At 42.3% G+C, this 24,282-nt stretch overlaps 2 protein-coding genes across 3 annotated transcripts; both read left to right on the top strand.

Moving 5' to 3' along the window:
• The first annotated feature begins 308 nt into the window (after positions 1-308).
• LOC115178795 (zinc finger protein OZF-like) lies at positions 309-5,344 on the top strand. Of its 2 annotated transcripts, XM_029740114.1 has the most exons (4): positions 309-744; positions 1,846-1,894; positions 2,348-2,726; positions 3,325-5,344. In XM_029740114.1, the coding sequence occupies exons 3-4, from the start codon at positions 2,354-2,356 to the stop codon at positions 4,641-4,643; spliced, it is 1,692 nt and encodes a 563-aa protein (XP_029595974.1). In that variant the 5' UTR covers positions 309-744; positions 1,846-1,894; positions 2,348-2,353; the 3' UTR covers positions 4,644-5,344. The 2 variants fall into 2 exon arrangements, with proteins under 2 accessions (XP_029595974.1, XP_029595973.1); XM_029740113.1 differs by lacking the exon at positions 1,846-1,894.
• Positions 5,345-6,169: 825 nt separating this feature from the next.
• Positions 6,170-23,452, top strand: LOC115178797 (zinc finger protein 660-like). The gene is made up of 3 exons (XM_029740115.1): positions 6,170-6,458; positions 21,043-21,520; positions 21,682-23,452. The coding sequence occupies exons 2-3, from the start codon at positions 21,049-21,051 to the stop codon at positions 22,857-22,859; spliced, it is 1,650 nt and encodes a 549-aa protein (XP_029595975.1). The 5' UTR covers positions 6,170-6,458; positions 21,043-21,048; the 3' UTR covers positions 22,860-23,452.
• Positions 23,453-24,282: the final 830 nt, after the last annotated feature.

Raw genomic sequence — 24,282 nt, 5'->3', positions numbered from 1 at the left:
AACCAGGAGCGGTATGGTGTTGATATCGTGTAGTCATAGTAACCAGGAGTGGTATGGTGTTGACATTGTGTAGTCATAGTAACCAGAAGTGGTATGGTGTTGATATCGTGTAGTCATAGTAACCAGGAGATGTTGCTATCGTGTAGTCATAGTAACCAGGAGTGGTATGGTGTTGATATCGTGTAGTCATAGTAACCAGGAGTGGTATGGTGTTGACATTGTGTAGTCATAGTAACCAGAAGTGGTATGGTGTTGATATCGTGTAGTCATAGTAACCAGGAGACGTTGCTATCGTGTAGTCATAGTAACCAGGAGTGGTATGGTGTTGATATCGTGTGTATCTAAAGAGCTAAAGGAGTGTACGTTGTGGCTCGCGGATTTTATCGACGCATGAAGTGAACAGCTTTGATTTTCAGAGCAGGTCTCTGGTAAAATATGTTATCTCTGGCATCCCGTTGGACATTGATAATCAATATCTTAGCCAACAAATTCCATGAGTAGATCGTATTTGATCTGAAAATCATTATTACTTACAAACCAATGGGTAAAATATAATATCCTATTCATAAAGAGACTTAATTAAGTTGCGCAATGTACGCATCTAGCGCAGCCATGGCGGTCTTGAGAACTCCCAATACCTATTCTCGCGGCGACAGCGCATATCGCGTTCTCATATAGGGTGTTCTCTAGCTAGCTAGCTACATCAAAAACAAGAGCTGTCAACTTTCAAAATCAAGTGTCAAGGTAAGATCAAGCTTTCTAACATATTCTATAATGTTTCCAAATACACAAGTTAATTTAGTTGTCGGATTATTTGTCCACGTCCACCGGATCAACGTTGTCTCAACAATTAGCTTATTGATCTAGCTAGCTACGCCGTTAGCTTCTAATGGCTAGTTAGCAAGCTAACTAGCTATCATAGCAAATTGGTTGATTTTCAAGACGCTGTGTTGTGAATCACCATATTATTTGTTATCATACATTCTCAAATATATGAAGTGTGAATCGTTCATCTTTAAGATGACAAATCCATTGGCAACCCTGATCAGCTAGTAAGTTAGCATGGCTAGCTAGGCAGACGAGGTGGCTAACTTCATTTCAGAAACCATTGTTAATTTTTTGGCGATTACAAACTAAATGTCGGTTTTAGTTCTCCTTTGCTTTAAAGGGGGCTATCAGCAGTTGCTACATCCATTCTTGGACTTATAAATTAATGATATATATATATATACACACACACACACACACACATTGGTTCTTGAAGAATATAACTTGAAATGTCTGTTGCATCCCATCAGAACCCAAAATACAAGCTTGTTATACGCCAACGTTTGAAAAAAATGCTGTATAGCCTCAACATGGTTAAAACTATAATTTTGATATAATGGATGGTCAGTCCTTCCATCCATAGTTCGGGCTATGAATTTGAAAGTGGTTACATTTCTCCAGCCCCACCCCTCAGCTTTTCACTGTACCAGGGGCGTGGTACAGTGAAAATTGTTTTTACTGATTGCCACTTTAAACTATATTGCTCGTAATGTAGCTAGGAGTGGAGCGCAAGTGCTCTGTCTTCATAGAAAGCCTAATACTAGCCATACCTCACCAGACCTTCACAAACGTTTCTGAACTTTTATTAGGGTAATATCTCAAGTCAAGTCATTGGGCTCCCGAGTGGCGCAGTGGCCTAAGGCACTGCATCTCAGTGTTAGAGGCGTCACTACAGACCCTGGTTTTACATGGCAATATGAATGTCCAATACGCACAATAGACTGATTGGGGAGGTGAATTCCCACAATTAGTCCCTCAATTAGAGCTACGATATTAATATTTGTGTAATTTCTTCAGAACTGTAATCTGTGGGTGTCACCCCATTTCATGGACCCAAGATCCATAGGTAAGGCTGTACATTGCAACAAAAGTAGGCTATGCCCCCAATGCAATGTTGAAGTTCATATGTTCACAGTGTGATTTCAACTGATTTTCTGGGGGTCAAATGAACAAATTATTGTCTTGTTGAATTTATGTAACGATATTCCAAACTTGTTTAGCATTATTTTGTCCAATGGCATGATTCCACTATTTGCATGTTTGCATCAGTTCCTTTGGGGGAGTTTTAATTTGAAAGTGAAACACTGATTCCACTATTGTTGCTCACTCTGTTGTTCATGACACACAAGTAGCTATAAAGCTATCATTGCCTTCGCCATGGCAACGTTAGATTGCTAGATACATTTTAAAGCAGAGATTCCTAGTACATGGAATATTTTGCATGGTTTATCCCTTTATTATGGATTTTGTGAAACTCACCTTTCACGTGTTGTGCTTCCTCTTTTGGATCCATCTCTAGCCTTCCATGTCCGAACCCAAGTCCACAGAGTTCCCGGGTTCAGGCTGTGGTGTTCCAGCCCAGAGAAGCTCACAGCGGGGTCCAGAGATGGTGTCATTGAAGCTGGAAGACTGCAGTCAAACACTGGAACTCAATGTGATTGTCAAAGAGGAGGAGGAGAGAGAAGTGAAAGAGGTTGATCAGAGAGCTGTCAAAGAGGAAGTGGAGATGGCAGTCAAAGAAGAGCATGAGGAGAGAACAGTCAAAGAAGAAGAAAAAGAAGAGGAGAATATAAGCATCAAAGAAGAGGTGGAGGAAAGAGCAGTGAAAGAAGAAGAGAACAAGGAAGGAGCTGCTCAACGTCTAGGAACTAAAGAAGTAGATAGTATCACTGACCCAGGCAAGTTCAGGTGTGGAGTACGGAGAGAGGGTGGTGCCTTGGTGGCCCCAGGGATTCCAAAACTATTATTGTGCTTTTGCTTGCATCAAGTCTTTTAAAGCCCCCTGTTAGCAGTTGATGTTACTCTTCAATAACACAAACCCCAAAGCAAATCAGGGGGAGGGCAATAGGTTTATTCTTATTCGAAGAGGATGAACCGTGCGGGAAGGTAGATGTTCATTCTCCCCTGTCCTCAGTGATTCTCTCCACAGAACAAAGGGACAGGATGTACTTTATAACCCAGCCCTAGCCTGTGGTTGACCAATTTAGCCAATGGGCAAATAACAAGTATCCTATTTCAGGTTGGACCAATGAGAATGTGTCACCTATGAGTTCAGGAATGACATTCCTAACAGATGTTGAACTGAAAACCAACTATTTCCATTGATAAGTCCCTATTGATCGTTAATGCTCTATTGACTTTGTCCTCTTAACCTTTAGTACTGTATTGACCTCTCATCCTCTGTCTCTGCGTTGTGTATTTATCTTCAAAATATTGTTATACCTTTTTAATGCTCTGTTCCTGATTCTAACCCCATATCTGTTCATATTCCCACAGGAGAGAGCTCCAACCCAGGTTCAGACAGTGAGCCCAGTTCCACAGCATCAGGAAACCATAAACAACACAGACAGAGGAACTCAAGACAGAAACATCACCACTGCATGGACTGCTTCACTAGTTTCTATGAGCCAGAGGAGTTGAGAAGACACACTTGTAGGCCCCACCCCTGTTCAGATTGCAGAGACAGTTTTATTTGTCCAATTCACCTCAAATCACACCAACAAAGTCTCAAAATAAAGAAGATGTTCCCGTGTGGTCAATGTGGGAAGAGATTTCAGACACCAAGCAACTTGAAGATGCACCAGCTTACTCACACAGGAAAGAAGTCGTACCACTGCTTTCAGTGTAGGAAGACTTTCGGTTGGTCATTCAATTTGAAGAGACACCAGAAAATACACACAGGGGAGAAATCTTTCCACTGCTCCCAGTGTGGAAAGAGCTTCAGTCAGACAGGAGACCTAAAGAAACATCAGAGAATACACACAGGAGAGAAGCCGTACCACTGCTCTGAGTGTGGGAAGAGCTTCAGTATAGAAGCAAATCTAAAGGAGCACCAGAAAATACATACAGGAGAGAAGCCTTTCCACTGCTCCCAATGTGGAAAAAGCTTCAGTCGGTTAAGAGAACAAAAGAAACATCAGAGAATACACACAGGGGAAAAGCCATACAGCTGTGATCAGTGTGGGAAGAGTTTCAGTCAAACAGGAGTCCTAAAGAGACACCAGCTAACTCACACAGGAGAAAAGCCTTTCAACTGCTCCCAGTGTGGGAAGGATTTCAGTCAGTCATCACTTTTGAAGAGACACCAGTTAACTCACACAGGAAAGAAGCCTCACCACTGCTCTCATTGTGGAAAAAGTTTTAAATTGGAAGGAAGCCTTCAGAGTCATCAGAGAATACACAATGGAGAGAAGCCCCACCACTGCTCCCAATGTGGGAAGGCTTTCAGTCAGGCAGTAGACCTAAAGAAACATCAGAGAATACACACAGGGGAGAAGTCTTTTCACTGCTCTCAGTGTGGGAAGACTTTTGGTCGGTCATTATTTTTAAAGCGACACCAGAGAAGACACACAGGGGAGAAACCTTTCCACTGCTCACAATGTGGGAAGACCTTCAGTGAGAAAGGAAATCTAAAGCAACACCAGAGAAGACACTCAGGAGAGAAACCATACAGCTGTGATCAGTGTGGGATTTGTTTTAAATGGAAACAAAGCCTGAAGGAACATCAGGAGGCAAAGCACAGTGCAGTGCCCAGCACTGACCTTATAATGGAGTTGCCAAGCTGGGCATCGACATATCTAACTAATATTGATTGACTATTTTTGTAATTATTCTGTTAAACCTTTTTTACATGTATGTTTTACCTTTTAACACTTTTATTTAGACAGCCAAAAACACAGGTGGCGACAGGAAATTGGTAGGGTGGACACAGGAATTGAAAACCGGTCTCCAGTGGGGAGGAGAGTACATGCAACTGGCTGGGAGTGTTAACACTATACAACAGGTTATTATTCTGTGACACTTGAAGTTCATTTTTAATATTCTCATATGGAAATGTACTAAAGAGTTATGGCATGTGGATCATATCCTCCAGAAATCCATTTCGTTTCTATCTGCATAAGTCAATTCTTTCTGATCTAAACTTCCATTATCTCAATTCCACCAGCAAGACACACACCTCTCGGAAACATTGTATGTGCACATTGATGTCATTTCACCAGACTGCACATGTATCTGCTTAATGTAACAGTTTCTCTGGGTGATTTGTGATGTTTTACTTGTGCTTCCCGTGACTGTGTTTTTATATTTGAATGTGTATATTTATATTGTATTATACAGGGCACATTTGGAAAAGAGACCTAGGTCTCCCCAGGTAAAATAAAGGTAAATACATCACTAATAATAATGACCTGATTAAAAAGTAGAGGACAGACATAAGTGAAGGCTGTTGTCTGTATTAACCAGTGATCTACTATAATGCAGGGTATAATGTAAAGTAAAAATAATGACAAGATAAGCACGTTTATTTTGGTTTTATTCACCATGCAGACAATGGGTTCCATCAGCTTGTTGCTATGCACATCCATCCATGTCAATTATATGGCATGCACAGATTCATAAGGTCATCCACCATCAATTGACTGTTGGCACGGGATGACCCCCACCCCCACCCACCCCCCACCTACGCTGTAGAGTACCATTACAAACAAACCATTTTAGATCTCCTTAACCCATCAGAGTCTAAGGCCTGTGTAAGGGAGGGGAGGGGGTGTTCTACTCAGGATTATTTAGCTATTTGACTTAGAATTCTAAGAACCCTTGATGTATCAAACAATAGACCGCAGTGAGATGCAGTACCTTAGACCGCAGTGAGATGCAGTACCTTAGACAGCAGTGAGATGCAGTACCTTAGACCGCAGTGAGATGCAGTACCTTAGACCGCAGTGAGATGCAGTACCTTAGACCGCAGTGAGATGCAGTACCTTAGACCGCAGTGAGATGCAGTACCTTAGACCGCAGTGAGATGCAGTACCTTAGACCGCAGTGAGATGCAGTACCTTAGACCGCAGTGAGATGCAGTACCTTAGACCGCAGTGAGATGCAGTACCTTAGACAGCAGTGAGATGCAGTACCTTAGACCGCAGTGAGATGCAGTACCTTAGACCGCAGTGCCACTGGTCCTCCCGGATCTGACCTTAGTATTTTTCAAGGGGGTTTGGGGAAAATATGGCCCTGTAAAAAGTGAAAATGTTCTCTTCAAAACATATTTAAATCCTGTTCTGTAAAGAGTTGAAAGTAGTTTAAAACCATTCATACTTCTGGCAACAGTGCTGGTATTGTGGGAAAAAAATCGACAGTAAATCAATATTTGAATTGATTTGAATTATATATTGTGAGTTTTCAATGTATGTTTAAGTCACTTTAAACTATAATCCTTGTGATTTTAAAAATCAGAGAAAAGTCCTGTAATAGTAATGTAAGATTTTTTTAGGAGGACTTTTATTTTTAAATGTAGCCCGTATGATCGCGTGATGTTAATGTCGCTAGGTTCACATTGCCGTAAAAGGGTGTTCTCTAGCTAGCTAAGCGACACCAACAAGAGCTGTCAACTTTCAAAATCAAGTGTCAAGGTAAAATCTAACATATTATAGAATGTTTCCAAATACAGAAAGCCTCACTTAGTCGGATTATTTGTCCACCCAATTAACATTGTCAACAATTAGCTTGCTAACTAGCCATTAGACGCCAACTAGCTAACATAGCAAGCACGTTTGCTTATCTTCAAGACGCTGTGTGTGTTGTGAATTACCCTATTAGTTATCAAGACAATAATGTCAAATTAATTGTTCATCTTTAAGATGACAAATCCATTGGCAACCCGGATCACTGGCTAGTAATTTAGCATGGCTAGCTAGGTCGCTAGCGAGTTAGGTAGCTAAGGAGGCTAGCTAGCTAACTTCATTTCAGTAATAATCAATTCATTAGTAATTTACTGATTACAAAGAAAATGTCCGTTTTAGATCTCGTTTACTGTAAACTATATTCCTCGTAATTTAGCTATCTAGCTAGATATCGTCCCATGCTTGTGGGAAAGGTGACAGTAAAATGCGTCAGTAAGCTAAAGCTATAACTCTTCTGTGTAATGGACTGGAACTGAGAGTCATGACCAAGGGCTGGTCAGTAAGCTAAAGCTAACCCAATAATAGCTCCACATGACTATAGTTGTATGGCGTCAAATCCGTTTCAAAAGTCGATCAGGCGTTGAAAGATTAAACACAATTTCATGAGTCAACAGAGAATAACGGTGTAAGCGGATGGGGTCTTGCAAGCACAAATTCAATTTGAGATCTTGCCAGTGTGACTTCGAGCGAGCAGCACTTTGTTTCTGCAGGCAGTAAATTCATTCCAGAGCAGAGATGTGTTCATCTGAAGAAATACGTACCAAATGAAGACTCAGAAATTACTGCACTCTCACAAATAACCCACCTCCCCACATGGACGTCCTTTCTCCCTCACACCAAACGTTTTATTTAAATTTCACTGTTGTCCAGTTTGTTCTTCCAATAGCAGTTTACTGGAACACAATTGGTCATGGTTTTTGGACGAATGACGGCTTGACTGCTCTCCAACCAGATGTTTTACAATAGAGATGAAATGGGAAGGTGAAAGTGACGATAATGAGGTAAGTACGATTGTTTTTCAGTAGAGAAACCAGCTAGCTAATCAACAATGATTTCAATGTTGAAATTGAAGTAATTATTTATTTGGTCTTCTCTTACTAAACAGGCTAATGATGAGGCAAGCTAGTTTGTCAGCATGCTAGGAAGCTAATTAACAATGTAGTTTAACAAAAGCCAAAGTGATTTCATTTTCTGTACAGTCTCTGGTTTAACTAAGAGCATTGTACCTAAGTTAAGGAGGGGGTTTAGTAGAGGAGGAGGAGGACTTGGAAGACCAGCATGACTGGGTGGCAGAAGAGGGGGCGAAGCAAGGGGAGAACAGACAGGCAGACCCTCACTGGGGAAGAGGTCAGTGATTGAGGAGGGGGAGCCAAGAGATGTCAGGCTCTGAATCAAATAATAGACAATATTGTAAAGTGCTAAATAATACTTTGAGATACAATCTGATTGAAACTTTTACTCTGTCAGTTTTTGTGCAGTTACAATAAATGAGGATGACATTAAACCATTTCTCTCTCCATCCCTCTTTCCATGCAGGTCCACTGTCACTAATATGTGATGGTGAAGTTGTTCTCTGCTCAGCTGACAGAGACAGGAGATACAGAAGTCCATTCTGTTCCAAGTAGGTTACCTTGGCTCCCCTGTATGCCCATCACTCTGGAGCCTTCCTGCCGGTAACCATGACATTCACCAATCACCCCCTTAACTTAATCATTGGTGGTACTGAGAGTTCCTCTAATTTCTTTGATGCTGTACGGAGGCATTGTGCATAGGACATTTGTCACGTCGAGAGGATGATGACCAGCTGCTGTCTATTTGTTAGAAAGATGGTTCTATACTGAATGTATGTGATAGTCATTGGTAAACAATATGAGTAGTGTTGGTAAGGGATGAAGTGAAAGCCAATAGGAGGATGGCTCTCCACGAGGTGGGTTGGACATGAAAGGACAGCAGGCTGCAGAGGACACCAAGTTTGGACCAGTGAGTCAACAACTCCTCTTATGCCTTACACAACTCAGCACATGTGTATCGCTCCACTTTCCTCAAACTCCAGTGCCATACTTTTGACCTTTTTACTAATGTCTATGGATTGTACAATGATTTTAAGTTGGGACTTGGACTTCATACTAAATCTAATTCCATCTCCTGTATTCTAACCTCTAGAGATGATGCTGATGCCCCACTGTAAGAACCTGGAAATCATCACTGGATCTGAGGGAGGTGACGTGGACACAAGCAGTGCCTGGGACACCTTGTAATCACTCAAATTCATAGACAGAGCTATGGATGCAAGGACTGACCATCGCGCCTCCTTCTAAAACCCCATTGGAGGAGACGACCCAAGGTTCCTCGCCACAGACCTCCTCCAATGGGTTTAGAGAAGGATGTGAGGAGTTGAGCAGAGATTAATTGGGACAGAGCTCATGTCATTGTTTTAGGTGGAAACTGATGTTGAATGATACATTTATTCTGTTTGCACTGATATCTTTGTTCTACTTGTGCTCTTTCCACAGATGGCTCTGGCTTGATAACATCTGATCTGATGAGACTCCTCCCAATGCGATTTGACTCCTGTATTACTAACTGTATTCAATAAAGCTTCCAATGTCAAATTGAAATAATGTGAGCTTCTGTCATTGATAAATATGTCCTTCGCACTCTCTGCACATCTCTTACATGCATCATTTTTTATGTATCTTAGTGTGCATAGTAGAAATTCTGCATCTATATATATATTTTTTTGCCTGTATAATCTGTTTATCGTCTGTCTGTATATTCTGTTTTGGCAGCACCATTTCACTGTCAAATTCATGTACATGCAAATGTATTTAAAAAAAAAATGCTGATTCTGACATGTTTTAACCTGAGTAGCTGGTTTATCATATGTCCATCTGCATGATATTATTTGGGACTGGTTATGTACTGGATGAACTGAAGCAGATTCTGTCCTTTGTGTCTTCATATAATGTGCTGTGTGAGTTCCTGGGCTTAATACCCTAAATATTGGCTCCTGCCTGCAATTAGTGCACTCGTTTTATGGTGTTTGCTAGAGCTGTCTGCTTTTCATTTTTACAGTCAAACGTTGCTGGCTAACAAGTAATTACCTAGCTAGTTTTAGCAAGTAGATTCCACTCAACTCAAGGTGTAGTATAGCTATTAGAATGTATTTCCAAATTCAGTTGGTTATCAAGCTGCTGGGTTTCCCCAAGTCGTTCGGGGTTTGGTGTTTAAGACGGACAGCTAGCTAAACAGACGGCTCTGCAGTGCATCGCAAACAGAAGGCTCGTAATAGCCAATCACAACACTGGACTGGCCAATGGCAGGAATTTGTTATTTTGTCCATCACTCCAATGAAAGTGGCCATTCTAAGACACGCAACCGCCTTTATGCCCACCCCACATCAACCGGAAATCCAAACCCAAAGGTGCCAAGACTTGAGAGCAGGGGTGTAACTTTCAATGGAGATGGGTGGGACATTGTGAAATTGTATTTTTGTCCCCCCCCCCAGTTTTATCATTGGAATGTGATACAAGGCAAACCCACCGTCGCTGGACCAGACAGGACTGGCAAAAACTGGCTACTCTTCATTGACTGATTGTGTGCTTTAGGACCATGTGGACGCTTCCGATCGGTCGGGTAGGCTGTTTGGAGTGTTTATCCGACTGGATTTATGACCACGCGTACAGGCTGTGTGAAGGCAAAGCTTCTGGAAGGCTGGCTGGACCAGCACGGGAGAGTTGAGCATAGTTCAGTGTACGCGTTGTACTCTTTGACCAAGTTGTAAAAAGGAACAGAAACTGGCTACTCTTCATTGACTGATATAACTGCTGTTTAACTTAACAGAAAAATAACTAAACTAGTGCTTATTCACAGTGCTTAGCTAGTATTATAACTGACGTGATGTTAGTGAATGTTTCATCCCCTCTCGACTGAGGTGAATGAATAAGCTACGCTAGTGAGTAGCTACCATAGCCAGGTCAGCTCTAGCCTCTAGTCATCTGTCAGATAGCGATATGAGGTGGCTATTATTACTATCTAACAGCAGTTGTTTGTGTGGACATGTTTTGTAGCCTTTGTTTTGTCACGTTTCAGAAGTGAATGAACTTGGCAAACTTTTACCAGTTGATGTACCCTTAAAGAGAGAGAGAGCGCTGGCCAAACGTTGGCTAACATTAGCCTCAATCAAACTAGACCTGAATCAAATGATGAAACCATCAATCGTTTGGCAAAATATTGATATTCTGATGTTTTTTTCAGTGCAATGTGAGTGTATTAGTCAGTATGTCAATGTAACATTATTGATCTGTCAGTTTCCCAAGCTAATTCCCTACTTTTCACACTGACACAGTAATAAACAGCTCTAATGTTACAGGCATCAATGTCATGGTGCACAGTAGAGGTCTGCGCGGGACCGATTTCTTCATCCCACTCCCGCCTGCACCTGCGGGCTTTGTCAGTCCCGCAATGTTATTTTAGGCATATGTGACGCAGCTCACTTGCCAGCCATGGTCCCAGCAATTTGGCGCCCTATAGGCAATATACATTTACATTTAAGTCATTTAGCAGACGCTCTTATCCAGAGCGACTTACAAATATCAAATGTCAAAAATAACTTAAGAAATTAACTCAGCAAAAAAAGAAACGTCCTCTCACTGTCAACTGCGTTTATTTTCAGAAGACTTACATTTACATTACATTTAAGTCATTTAGCAGACGCTCTTATCCAGAGCGACTTACAAATTGGTGCATTCACCTATAATATCCAGTAGAACAAACACTTTACAATAGTGCATCTAAATCTTTTAAAGGGGGGGGGGGTTAGAAGGATTACTTTATCCTATCCCAGGTATTCCTTAAAGAGGTGGGGTTTCAGGTGTCTCCGGAAGGTGGTGATTGACTCCGCTGTCCTGGCATCGTGAGGGAGATTGTTCCACCATTGGGGTGCCAGAGCGGCGAACAGTTTTGACTGGGCTGAGCGGGAACTGTGCTTCCTCAGAGGTAGGGAGGCGAGCAGGCCAGAGGTGGATGAACGCAGTGCCCTTGTTTGGGTGTAGGGCCTGATCAGAGCCTGAAGGTACGGAGGTGCCGTTCCCCTCACAGCTCCGTAGGCAAGCACCATGGTCTTGTAGCGGATGCGAGCTTCAACTGGAAGCCAGTGGAGAGAGCGGAGGAGCGGGGTGACGTGAGAGAACTTGGGAAGGTTGAACACCAGACGGGCTGCGGCGTTCTGGATGAGTTGTAGGGTTTTGATGGCACAGGCAGGGAGCCCAGCCAACACACTTAACATGTGTAAATGTTTGTATGAACATAAGATTCAACAACTGAGACGACAACCTGAACAAGTTCCACAGACATGTGACTAACAGAAATTTAATAATGTGTCCCTGAACAAAGGGGGGGGGGGGTCAAAATCAAACGTAACAGTCAGTATCTGGTGTGGCCACCAGCTGCATTAAGTACTGCTCTGCATCTCCTCCTCATGGACTGCACCAGATTTGCCAGTTCTTGCTGTGAGATGTTACCCCACTCTTCCACTAAGGCACCTGCAAGTTCCCTGACATTTCTGGGGGGAATGGCCCTAGCCCCCATCCTCCGATCCAACAGGTCCCAGACATGCTCAATGGGATTGAGATCCGGGCTCTTCGCTGGCCATGGCAGAACACTGACATTCCTGTCTTGCAGGAAATCACGCTCAGAATGAGCAGTATGGCTAGTGGCATTGTCATGCTGGAGGGTCATGTCAGGATGAGCCTGCAGGAAGGGTACCACATGAGGGAGGAGGATGTCTTCCCTGTAACGCACAGTGTTGAGATTGCCTGCAATGACAACAAACTCAGTCCGATGATGCTGTGACACACCGCCCCAGACCATGATGGACCACCTCCAAATCGATCACGCTCCAGAGTACAGGCCTCGGTGTAACGCTCATTCCTTCGACGATAAACGTGTATCCGACCATCACCCCTGGTGAGACAAAACTGCGACTCGTCGGTGAAGAGCACTTTTTGCCAGTCCTGTCTGGTCCAGCGACGGTGGGTTTGTGCCCATAGGCAACGTTGTTGCCAGTGATGTCTGGTGAGGACCTGCCTTACAACAGGCCTACAAGCCCTCAGTCCAGCCATCTCAGCCTATTGCGGACAGTCTGAGCACTGATGGAGGGATTGTGCGTTCCTGGTGTAACTCGGCAATTGTTGTTGCCATTCTGTACCTGTCCCGTAGGTGTGATGTTCAGATGTACCAATCCTGTGCAGGTGTTGTTACACATGGTCTGCCACTGCGAGGACGATCAGCTGTCCGTCCTGTCTCTCTGTAGCGCTGTCTTAGGCGTCTCACAGTACGGACATTGCAATTTATTGCCCTGGCCACATCTGCAATCCTCATGCCTCTTTGCAGCATGCCTAAGGCACGTTAACGCAGATGAGCAGGGACCCTGGGCATCTTTCTTTTGGTGTTTTTCAGAGTCAGTAGAAAGGCCTCTTTAGTGTCCTAAATTTTCGTAACTGTGACCTTAATTGCCTACCGTCTGTAAGCTGTTAGTGTCTTAACGACATTCATTGTTTATGGTTCATTGAACAAGCATGGGAAACAGTGTTTAAACCCTTTACATTGAAGATCTGTGAAGTTATTTGGATTTTTACGAATTATCTTTGAAAGACAGGGTCCTGAAAAAGGGACGTTTCATTTTTTGCTGAGTTTAGTTTAAAATGACCGAAGATTCTCACATGGCCCTTACATTGTATTACTGGGCTATATCAGCCAATATGCTAGATGTAGTTTAAAGAGAGCAGTGTTGGAGAGACTTGCACTTTCTCTTGAGCTATTTTTATAGCCTACCTTTTAGGAGTGGGAAGATTTTCATACAGAGAAATATGGGTGATCAATATTTAGGCGGTATTTGTAGGCAATGTAGTAAACTATAGCCTAATCATACGTCTATTTAGGAAGTAAATTTCCTTGGGACCACACGCACATCTGATCTCACAAGAATGATGACAGCAACACTTGCTATGTTTTGCATAGTCCTATTGGATATAGCCTACCTTTTAGAAGGACGATTTGCAGACAGAGACAAATAAATGGGTAATACATACTTATTGAAAAGGAAAAGGCTCAACACTCGCTCACTATAGGTTAGGTTACTAACAGGTTGTGCCTTTTCCTTTTCACTCATGATTCCATTTTGTGATTGCACTTCGACTCATGTTAGTTGAGCGCCCTCCTTTTCATTATCAATATTTATTTACAGACACTGTGGTAAACTACAGTCTAATCATATTTAAGTTCATTTCATATTATAGTTAACTGCCACGTTTATGTAGGCAGCCTACTCTATTTCAATTCTGCGTGTGCGAATAATGTGTTTTTAATACAATAGGTAGGCTAACGCATTGAAAGCAGCAAGAGGAAAGTTTCCAAATAATCTGTGGGACAACAAAAATATTTTCATCCCAAAGTCGTCTGTCTGTTTTGCAGCATCAAAAATGCAGACCACGCCCCAATGATCTCTGTTGGAACCCGTAGGTCCCGCAGGCATCCAGCAGGGAATGCAGCCCTCTAGTGCAGTCAGTACAGAACACTATGCTCATCATGTCTTAGTAGGATGAGATGGTGACAGGGGTTCTAGCAGGGTCAGACAGCCAGAGAAGACCAGTCTACAGAGCTCAGGTGAATGTTGCAGTATATTCAGTGAATGATACAAAGTTCCATCTTGAATTGATGGGTAGACCTACAGTAGCTACAGTACAGCAGGTTAAACTCAATCTGGGATCTGGGAATCATGGTCATCTCAACTATTGAACCATTGATTCTATTCTTGGATAATATAATATATACATGCACACAAAGTTAATTATTTGTCGTGCCTCATTTTAGGAGGATCAGATGGTGACAGGGGTCTCAGCAGGGTCAGGCAGCCGGGGAAGACCAGTCTGTGACAGAGGTGAAGTGAATTTTTGCAGATACAACACTTTATTCTCTCTGTCCAGCAAAACACTGGACAAGCCATATGCTATTTTAAGGCAGTCTGACAAACCCCCAAAAGTTGATTTCCAAACTGTATCAAGGCTTGATAGAGGATTTTCCTGATGGCACAAAACATGTAAAACAAAAATGTGAGGAAGACCTGGGAGACGCTATTGATGATGATGAAGGGATAACGATATGTTAGAATGCCCAGTCATGTTCATATCATCTCAGACATAAATCACTGCTGTTGAAGACCATCCATAGAACATATATATGCCAGTGAAACTGAATATGATGCACTCAGATTTTTATTTTGCTGGGGTGTAAAGCACAAAAGGGGACATATTTGCATATGGTGTGGTCTTGTGAAGGCTGTTTGAATTCTGGCAAAAGAGTATGTTCTTTTATCTCAGCATGTCTACAGATTCTCCCTTCTCCCTGTTTTTGTTTGCTTGGAAATGTTGATACTGGAGACTTATCCGAAGAAACTGTGTAACCTAGCATTTATAGTGGCTAATAAATGCATTGCCATTAATTGGAAGGATGGTTATCCTCCCACAATGTATGGAAGAAAACAGTGGCGATATTAGCATGTAAATCTTGGTGGGGCAAACCCCCCAAAAAACAGAAAAATACGGGTATACTGTGCAACTTTCATAAAGTCTGAATGCCTTTTATGGAATAGTGTATGACAAAAGGAGTCTGTATTGAAAACACACGCACACCAGGGGAGATTTGGGCAATCCCTAGCTACTGGGCTGCTTAGACCTGGCTTTGGAGGTCTGCTGTACTGTTTTCACACTGACCTTGGCCTAACACACCTGAAACCAATATTGAATGTTTCACTAAGATCCTAAAGCTGAGGGGGGTGTGTTTGGTTGGTGGGCTGCATGGCCGTGGCCCCTAGGTGCAGGACGGGGTGACCCTGCTATATTGTGTGCAAGTAAAAAAATCTCTACAGTACTATTAGGCTTATGATATGAATTATATGGAGGTTGTACTGTTTTTGTGTGTTAATATGTAGGTGTATGTGTGTTTTCATTCAACTTTTGTTTTCCAAACCTTTCCCTTGATACATAAAACAAAAACATGGAGTTGTGTTGGGGAGAGAGTTTAGTTATTGACTAGACTGGTGGGGGTCGGGCGTGTAGGCGGCTCGGGTTGGTATAGAGCAGGTATTCCCAAACTGGGGTACACCTAGGGCGGCAGGTAGCCTAGTGGTTAGAGACAGGTAGCCTAGTGGTTAGAGACAGGTAGCCTAGTGGTTAGAGACAGGTAGCCTAGTGGTTAGAGACAGGTAGCCTAGTGGTTAGAGGCAGGTAGCCTAGTGGTTAGAGACAGGTAGCCTAGTGATTAGAGACAGGTAGCCTAGTGGTTAGAGCGATGGGTTAGTAACCGAAAGGTTGCTAGATCGAATCCCCAAGCTGACAAGGTAAAAATCTGTCGTTCTGCCCCTGAACAAGGCAGTTAACCCACTGTTCCTAGGCCATCATTGTGAATAAGAATTTGTTCTTAACTGACTTGCCTCGTTAAATAAAGGTTAAAAAAAATAACTAAATGTAATATTAATATTATATTATATATTTTCCAACAGGGCTATACATTTGGGTGAGGTTTTTTTCTCGCCTGAGTAGCCTTGTTACACTGCCAAAAATGAAATTAAACCATCTAGTGTTCTGCGAAGTAACAACACAATGTCAAATACATGTAGCCTAGTCAAATAATGAATTAAGTTCCAATCACATTAACCGTTACTCTCTAGCGGGAATTCCACTAACGGTCCGTATGTAGCCTAAAGTAGCTGCTGCTCATGTTGGTATCTGTACTGATGGTGCAAAAGCCATGACAGGGAGACATAGTGGAGTGGTAACGCGTGTGCAAGCAGTTGTTCCCGATGCCACTTGGGTACACTGCAGCATCCACCGAGAGGCTCTTGCTGCCAAGGGAATACTTGACTGCTTCAAAGACATTTTGGACACTACAGTGAAAATGGTTAACTTTGTTAAAGCAATGCCCCTGAATTCTCGTGTATTTTCTGTACTATGCAATGATATGGGCAGCAACCATGTAAAGCTTTTACAACATACAGAAGTGCGCTGGTTATCAAGGGGCAAAGTATTGACACGTTTTTTTTAATTGAGAGACGAGCTTAAAGTTTTATTTAATGACCATAATTTTCACTTGTCTGACCGCTTGCATGATGACGAGTTTCTCACACGACTGTCCTATCTAGGTTATGTCTGTCTAAAGTAAACTTTCCAATACAACCCAACATTGCAGAGTTACATTACCGTTCAAAGGTTTGGGGTCAAGTTTACCTTGTTTTTGAAAGAAAAGCTTTTTTTTTTGTCCATTAAAATAACATCACATTGATCAGAAATACAGTGTAGACATTGTTAATGTTGTAAATTACTATTGTAGCTGGAAGCGGCAGATTCTTTATGGAATATCTACATAGGCATACAGAGGCCCATTATCAGCAACCATCACTCCTGTGTTCCAATGGCACGTTGTGTTAGCTAATCCAAGTTTATCATTTTAAAAGGCTAATTGATCATTAGAAAACCCTTTTGCAATTATGTTAGCACAGCTGAAAACTGTTGTTCTGATTAAGGAAGCAATAAAACTGGCCTTCTTTAGACTAGTTGAGTATCTGGAGCATGAGCATTTGTGGGTTCGATTACAGGCTCAAAGAACTTTCTTCTGAAACTCGTCAGTCTATTCTTGTTCTGAGAAATGGAGGCTATTCCATGCGAGAAATTGCCAAGAAACTGAAGATCTCGTACAACGCTGTGTACTACTCCATTTACAGAACAGCACAAACTGGCTCTAACCAGAATAGAAAGAGGAGTGGGAGGCCCCGGTGCACAACTGAGCAAGAGGACAAGTACATTAGAGTGTCTAGTTTGAGAAACAGATGCCTCACAAGTCCTCAACTGGAAGCTTCATTAAATAGTACCCGCAAAACACCAGTCTCAACGTCAACAGAGGAGAGGCGACTCCGGGATGCTGGCCTTCTAGGCAGAGTTGCAAAGAAAAAGCCATATCTCAGACTGACAAATAAAAAGAAAAGATTAAGATGGGCAAAAGAACACAGAGGAACTCATCCCGTAGTCGCTTCTTCACTGTTGACGTTGAGACTGGTGTTTTGCGGGTACTATTTAATGAAGCTCCCAGTTGAGGATTTGTGAGGCTTTTCTTTAAAAAACAAGGACATTTCTAAGTGACCACAAACTTTTGAACGGTAGTGTATGTGCATCCTTTCAAGCACACCCTTCTCATTAACCTGTGGTTAGTTTTATATGTAAGATGGTTAAATAAAGAGCAAAATGATTGATTATTATTACATTATTATTTGTGCCCTGGTCCTATAAGAGCTCTTTGTCACTTCCCACGAGCCGGGTTGTAACAAAAACTCACTCTCATTCTTATGTTTAATAAATGTATCGTATAGTGTGTGTGGCAGGCTTACAATGATGGCAAAAAACAACATTTGAGAGTGCACTGACCCTGGTGCTAGGGGGGGTACGCAGCTGGATGTTGAATGTTTGAAGGGGCACGGGACTATAAAAGGTTTGGAGGGGGTACAGCTGGAGGTTTGAATGTTTGAAGGGGTATGGGACTATATACAGTTTTAGAGGGGGTACAGCTGGATGTTGAATGTTTGAAGGGGCACGGGACTATAAAAGGTTTGGGAACCACTGATATAGAGGATGTCTTAAAGACAGTCAAAAGTTGTCTTTGTACTTTATTTGTAAGAGTTGTTCATTTGTTAGGTTATTGGTTAAAGGTGCAACACAATATTGATTCATTAATTATCATGGATCTAGTTCAGTCTTATCAATCACTTAAACATATTTTAATAATCTCTTAGCTAGCTTGATGACTGTGGGCATTTTTGCTTACTTTTTGTTGTTCTAAATAGAAACGGCTAGAAAGGCCATGGGTCATATTAGATTGTGTAGAAATGGAGGAAATGTGCTTTAGATGCCCCTCAAAATGGGGGGACCCCCAGACAAGTTGTCACCCTCTGCAAATAGCACTGCTGGGTGATTTTAAAAAGTCATAGTCAATTGAACAATAATACTCACAGCACAGTTGGCAAATAGAAATCAAAGCTGGATGGTGATAGATGGGAGGGGTTGAGTGGAGCTGAAGGATGGGATATTATGGTCTTCAGAGATAGATGGGAGGGGTTGAGTGGAGCTGAAGGATGGGATATTATGGTCTTCAGAGATAGATGGGAGGGGTTGAGTGGAGCTGAAGGATGGGACATTATGGTCTTCAGAGATAGATGGGAGGGGTTGAGTGGAGCTGAAGGATGGGATATTATGGTCTTCAGAGATAGATGGGAGGGGTTGAGTGGAGCTGAAGGATGGGACTAAAAATAACAAGGTAACTTTTGTGAGATATACTGTCCATAAAATGTATATAGTATGTATAAGCTGGAAGTAGAAGCCTAAGTGTTGTTGTCCATTAGTTTACTATAATTAGGGGAGGGGTGGTAGGGTTAGGGGAAATAATAAAGGAAAATATATTTAAAAATATATGCAGTACCAGTCAAAAGTTTGGACACCTCCTCATTCAAGGGTTTTTCTTTATTTGTACTATTTTCTACATTGTAGAATAATAGGGAATATATCAAAACTGAAATAACACATATGGAATCAACCAAACAAATGTTAAACAAATCAAAATATATTTTAGATTTGAGATTCTTCAAAGTAGCCTCCCTTTGCCTTGATGACAGCTTTGCACACTTGGCATTCTCTCAACCAGCTTCATGAGGTAGTCACCTGATGGTGTGCCTAAAAGTTCATTTGTGGATTTATTTTTCCTTCTTAATGCGTTTCAGCCAATCAGTTCTGTTGTGACAAGGTAGGGGTAGTGGTATACAGAAGATAGCCCTATTTGGTAAAATACCAAGTCCATATTATGGCAAGAACAGCTCAAATTAGCAAAGAGAAACGACAGTCTATCATTACTCTAAGACATGAAGGTCAGTCAATCTGGAAAATGTCAAGAACATTGAAAGTTTCTTCAAGTGCAGTTGCAAAAACCATCAAGCACAATAATGAAACTGGCTCTCATGAGGACCGCCACAGGAAAGGAAGACCCAGAGTTACCTCTGCTGCAGAGGATAAGTTCATTAGAGTTACCAGCCTCAGAAATTGCAGCCCAAATAAATGCTTCAGAGTTCAAGTAACAGACACATCTGGAGACTGCGTGAATCAGGTCTTCATGGTCGAATTGCTGCAAAGAAACCACTACTAAAGGACACCAATAAGAAGAAAAGACTTGCTTGGGTCAAGAAACACGAGCAATGGACATTAGACCGGTGGAAATCTGTTCTTTGGTCTGATGAGTCCAAATTTGAGATTTTTGTTTCCAACCGCTGTGTCTTTGTGAGACACAGAGTAGGTTAACGGATGATCTCTGCATGTGTGGTTCCCACTGTGAAGCATGGAGGACGAGGTGTGATGGTGCGGGGGTGATTTTCTGGTGACACTGTCCATGATTTATTTAGAAGCCACATTTAACCAGCACGGCTACCAGAGCAGTCTGCGGCGATACGCCATCCCATCTGGTTTGCCATCCCATCTTAGTGGGACTATAACTTGTTTTTCAACAGGATAATGACCAAACACACCTCCAGGCTATGTAAGGGCTATTTGACCAAGAAGGAAAGTGTTGAGTGCTGAATCAGATGACCTGGCCTCCACAATCCCCCGACTTCAACCCAACTGAGATGGTTTGGGATGAGTTGGACCGTAGAGTGAAGGAAAAACAGCCAACAAGTGCTCAGCATATGTGGGAATTCCTTCAAGACTGTTTCAGGTGAAGCTGGTTGAGAGATTGCCAAGAGTGTGCAAAGCTTTCATCAAGGCAAAGGGTGGCTACTTTGAAGAACCTAAAATATATTTTGAGTTGTTTAACACTTTTTTTTGTTACTCCATGATTCCATATGTGTGATTTCATAGTTTATGTCTTCACTATTATTCTACAATGTAGATAATAGTAAAAATAAAGAAAAATTCTGGAATGAGTTGGTGTGTCCAAACTTTAGACTGGTACTGTATATATATTTAGCTTTATTATTTTCCCCCAACCCTACCACCCCTCCCCTAATTGGAGTAAACTAATGGACAACAACACTTAGGCTTCTACTTCCAGCTTATACATACTATATACATTTTATGGACACAATGTATTTTACAGTAGTTATCTTTTGTTTGTTTTTAATACCATCCTTTAGCTACCATCAACCCCTCCCATCTATCTCTGATCCCATCCATCCACTCAGTGTTTGCTCACGCAAGCCATCTCGTGCGTGTTCGACTTTTCAATCAGACTTGACACCGTATCGTTGCCATTGCCACAACAACGTGAGCGAGCAAGTTGAATTTATTAGCAGAAATTCCTAGTGCATGGAATATTTTGCATGGTCTAACTATGCTCCAGTATTTAGTGAAACTCATGGAATATTTTGCATGGTGTAACTATGCTCCAGTATTTAGTGTAACTCACCTTTCACGTGATGTGCTTCCTCTTTTGGATCCATCTCTAGACTTCCATGTCTGAACAGAAGTCCACAGAGTCCCCAGGTTCTGGCTGTGGTGTTCCAGCCCAGAGAAGCTCACAGTGGGGTCCAGAGATGGTGTCAGTGAAGCTGGAGGGCTGCAGTCAAACACTGGAACTCAATGTGATTGTCAAAGAGGAATGGGAGGAGAGAGGAATCAAGGAGGAGATAGAAGTAAAAGAGGTGGATCAGAGAGCAGTCAACGAGGAAGTAGAGATGGCAGTCAAAGAAGAGCAGGAGGAGAGAACAGATAAAGAGGAAGTAGAGATAGCAGTCAAAGAAGAGCAGGAGGAGAGAACAGTCAAAGGGGAAGTGGAGAAGAGAGAAGTCAAAGAAGAGGCGGGGGAGAGAGCAGTCAAAGAGGAAGTAGAGATGGCAGTCGAAGAAGAAGAGGAGGAGAACAGGGAAGTGTCTGCTCCAGATCTAAGGGAAGAGGAGGCAGCAGTAGATAGTATCAGTGACCCAGGTAAGTTCAGGTGTGGAGTAAGGAGAGAGGTTGGTGCCTTGGTGGCCACAGGGGACTCCCAAACTATTGTAGGGCTTCTGCTTGCATCAAAAGTTTTTTTAAGCCCCTTTCAATGTTCCCTTTCTAAGTCTAACCCCATATATCTGTCCATATTCCCAAAGGAGAGAGCTACAACCCAGGTTCAGACAGTGAGCCCAGTTCCACAACATCAGGAAACCATAAACAACACAGACAGAAGAACTCAAGACAGAACCATCACCACTGCATGGACTGCTTCACTAGTTTCTATGAGCTAGAGGAGTTGAGAAGGCACACTTGTAGACCCCACCCCTGTTCAGATTGCAGAGACAGTTTTATTTGTCCAATTCACCTCATTCCACACCAACAGACTCTCAAAAGAAAGAAAATGAACCCGAGTGGTCAATGTGGGAAGAGATTTCAGACACCTTGCAGCTTGAAGACGTACCAGCTTACTCACACAGGAAAGAAGTCGTACCACTGCTCCCAGTGTGGGAAGACCTTTGGTTCGTCATTTAATTTGAAGCGACATCAGAAAATACACACAGGGGAGAAGCCTTTCCACTGCTCCCATTGTGGGAAGAGCTTCAGTGATGAAGAAAGTCGAAATAAACACCAAAGAATACACACAAGAGATAAGACTTTCCACTGCTCTGAGTGTGGAAAGAGCTTCAGTAAGGGAGGAAATCTAAAGGAACATCAGAAAATACACACAGGGGAGAAGCCATACAGCTGTGATCAGTGTGGGAAGAGTTTCAGTCAAACAGCAGTCCTAAAGAGACACCACCTAACTCACACAGGTGAAAAACCTTTCAACTGCTCCCAGTGTGGGGAGGGTTTCAGTCAGTCATCACTTCTGAAGGGACACCAGCTAACGCACACAGGAAAGAAGCCTCACCACTGCTCTCATTGTGGAAAGAGTTTTAAATTGGAAGGAAGACTTCAGAGTCATCAGAGAATACACAGTGGAGAGAAGCCCCACCACTGCTCCCAATGTGGGAAGAGCTTCAGTTGGGTAAGAGACCTAAAGAAACATCAGAGAGTACACAAAGAGGAGAAGCCTTTCCACTGCTCCCAATGTGGGAAGCGCTTCAATGAGAAAGGAAATCTAAAGCAACATCAGAGAAAACACTCAGGAGAGAAACCGTACAGCTGTGATCAGTGTGGGAATTGTTTTAAATGGAAACAAAGCCTGAAGGAACATCAGAAGGCAAAGCACAGTGCAGTGCCTGACAATGGCCTTATAATTGTGTTGCCAAGCTGGGCATCTACATATCTAATTAATATTGACACTAACCAGATTTCCATCGAACCTTTTTAGGCGAGTAAAGTAAGTAAAACATTTTTTAGATTTTTATCAAAACTTAAATGGAAAAGTAGCTTTTATGTACTCTGTCATCATGCACTGTTTTTAATCTGTCTGTTTGGTGGAAACACCACTGGTGGGAAACATTTTATTGGTGTGGATTTTAGAATATTCACATGAAAATCTGTCTTCAATTGGATGGAAACCTAGCTCGTGTTGCACATTTGTTAGGCTAAATAGATGTAACAATATGTTCAATTATGCAAAAGAGAGAGACTTCTGACAACTAAGCCACAACAGGTGGAGTCCATGTCCGAGTCGAGTCACGAGTCATGAAAATCGTGAGTCCTGGTCTCGAGTACTACAACACTGACAGCTACTCTCCTTTTGGGAATGTTTTATTTGTGCAAATTGATTCCATTACCTTACTTTTCTTGCTTGTTAGTGCTAAGTTTGGGCATCATTCAGGATACTTGGTTGTATTGCCACCACCTAACTAACCTGATTGAAGAGAGGTCAGTGAAGTTGATGAATGCAGTGGGTGAAGTAGCTCCATTCAACCACAAGATGAAACTATCAACCCTTAATAAAAACAGCTTGAGTAAAAAGTTGCTTTCTTCCGTCCAGTGGAACCGTGATGAACTGCTATAACGGTCAAACCACTTCACATATTATTTGAGCAACACATCACCATTGCTTCCAAACAAAATGGTATGAAGATATAAGATAAATACGATTCATAAAGAAGGATTATGTGAATTTGCTCAATGCGTGCATGTAGTCCCGCACTAAGAGCCATGTACAGTCTACAGAGTTGTTCTGTGGGTGTCACTGAGTAGGCTGATACCCCATTTCATGTGTGCACACTCCATAGGTAAGGCTGTACAGTGCAATACAAATGTTCAATACACATTATAGGCTGAATAGTGAGGTGAATTCCCACAGTCAAAGTACCGCAATAAGAGCTATGACGCTAATATTTGTGTACACTCTTTAGAATTGTAATCTGTGGGTGTCACTGAGTAGGCTGATAACCCGTTTCATTGATCCACAATCCATAGGTAAGGCTGTACAGTGCAGTATGCCCCCTTGAAATGTAATACATCCACAGATTTAAAAAAAAAGTTTAATTAAATTAACTAATAGCGGTTCCAAGCATAGAGATCCTATTAAATTAATTGAGGGGCTAAGTCATAAACCCTACAAAATTCCAGAATGGTCCGAAAATGGCAGCCTTTTTGGTCAGGGAGAATCCAACCCAGTCTAATTAGGGCTCCCGAGTGGCACAGCGGTCTAAGGCACTGCATCTCAATGCTAGAGGCATCACTACAGACCTTGGTTCGATTCCAGGCTGTATCACAACCGGCCGTGATTGGGAGTCCCATAGGGCGGCGCACAATTGGCCCAGCGTCGTCCAGGTTAAGGTTTGGCCATCATT

Source organism: Salmo trutta, chromosome 38, assembly GCF_901001165.1.
Source record: "Salmo trutta chromosome 38, fSalTru1.1, whole genome shotgun sequence".
NCBI lineage: Eukaryota > Metazoa > Chordata > Actinopteri > Salmoniformes > Salmonidae > Salmo > Salmo trutta.
The sequence above is the reverse complement of the archived record's forward strand: the minus strand, read 5'-3'. Positions and strand labels throughout refer to the sequence as shown.

Bases quoted from the DNA above. Each gene is read 5' to 3' on its own strand.
- LOC115178795 (XM_029740113.1), top strand. From the start codon at position 2,354: ATGTCCGAACCCAAGTCCACAGAGTTCCCGGGTTCAGGCTGTGGTGTT. The intron at 2,727-3,324 runs GCAAGTTCAGGT...ATATTCCCACAG, and splicing joins AGATAGTATCACTGACCCAG to GAGAGAGCTCCAACCCAGGT.
- LOC115178797 (XM_029740115.1), top strand. From the start codon at position 21,049: ATGTCTGAACAGAAGTCCACAGAGTCCCCAGGTTCTGGCTGTGGTGTT. The intron at 21,521-21,681 runs GTAAGTTCAGGT...ATATTCCCAAAG, and splicing joins AGATAGTATCAGTGACCCAG to GAGAGAGCTACAACCCAGGT.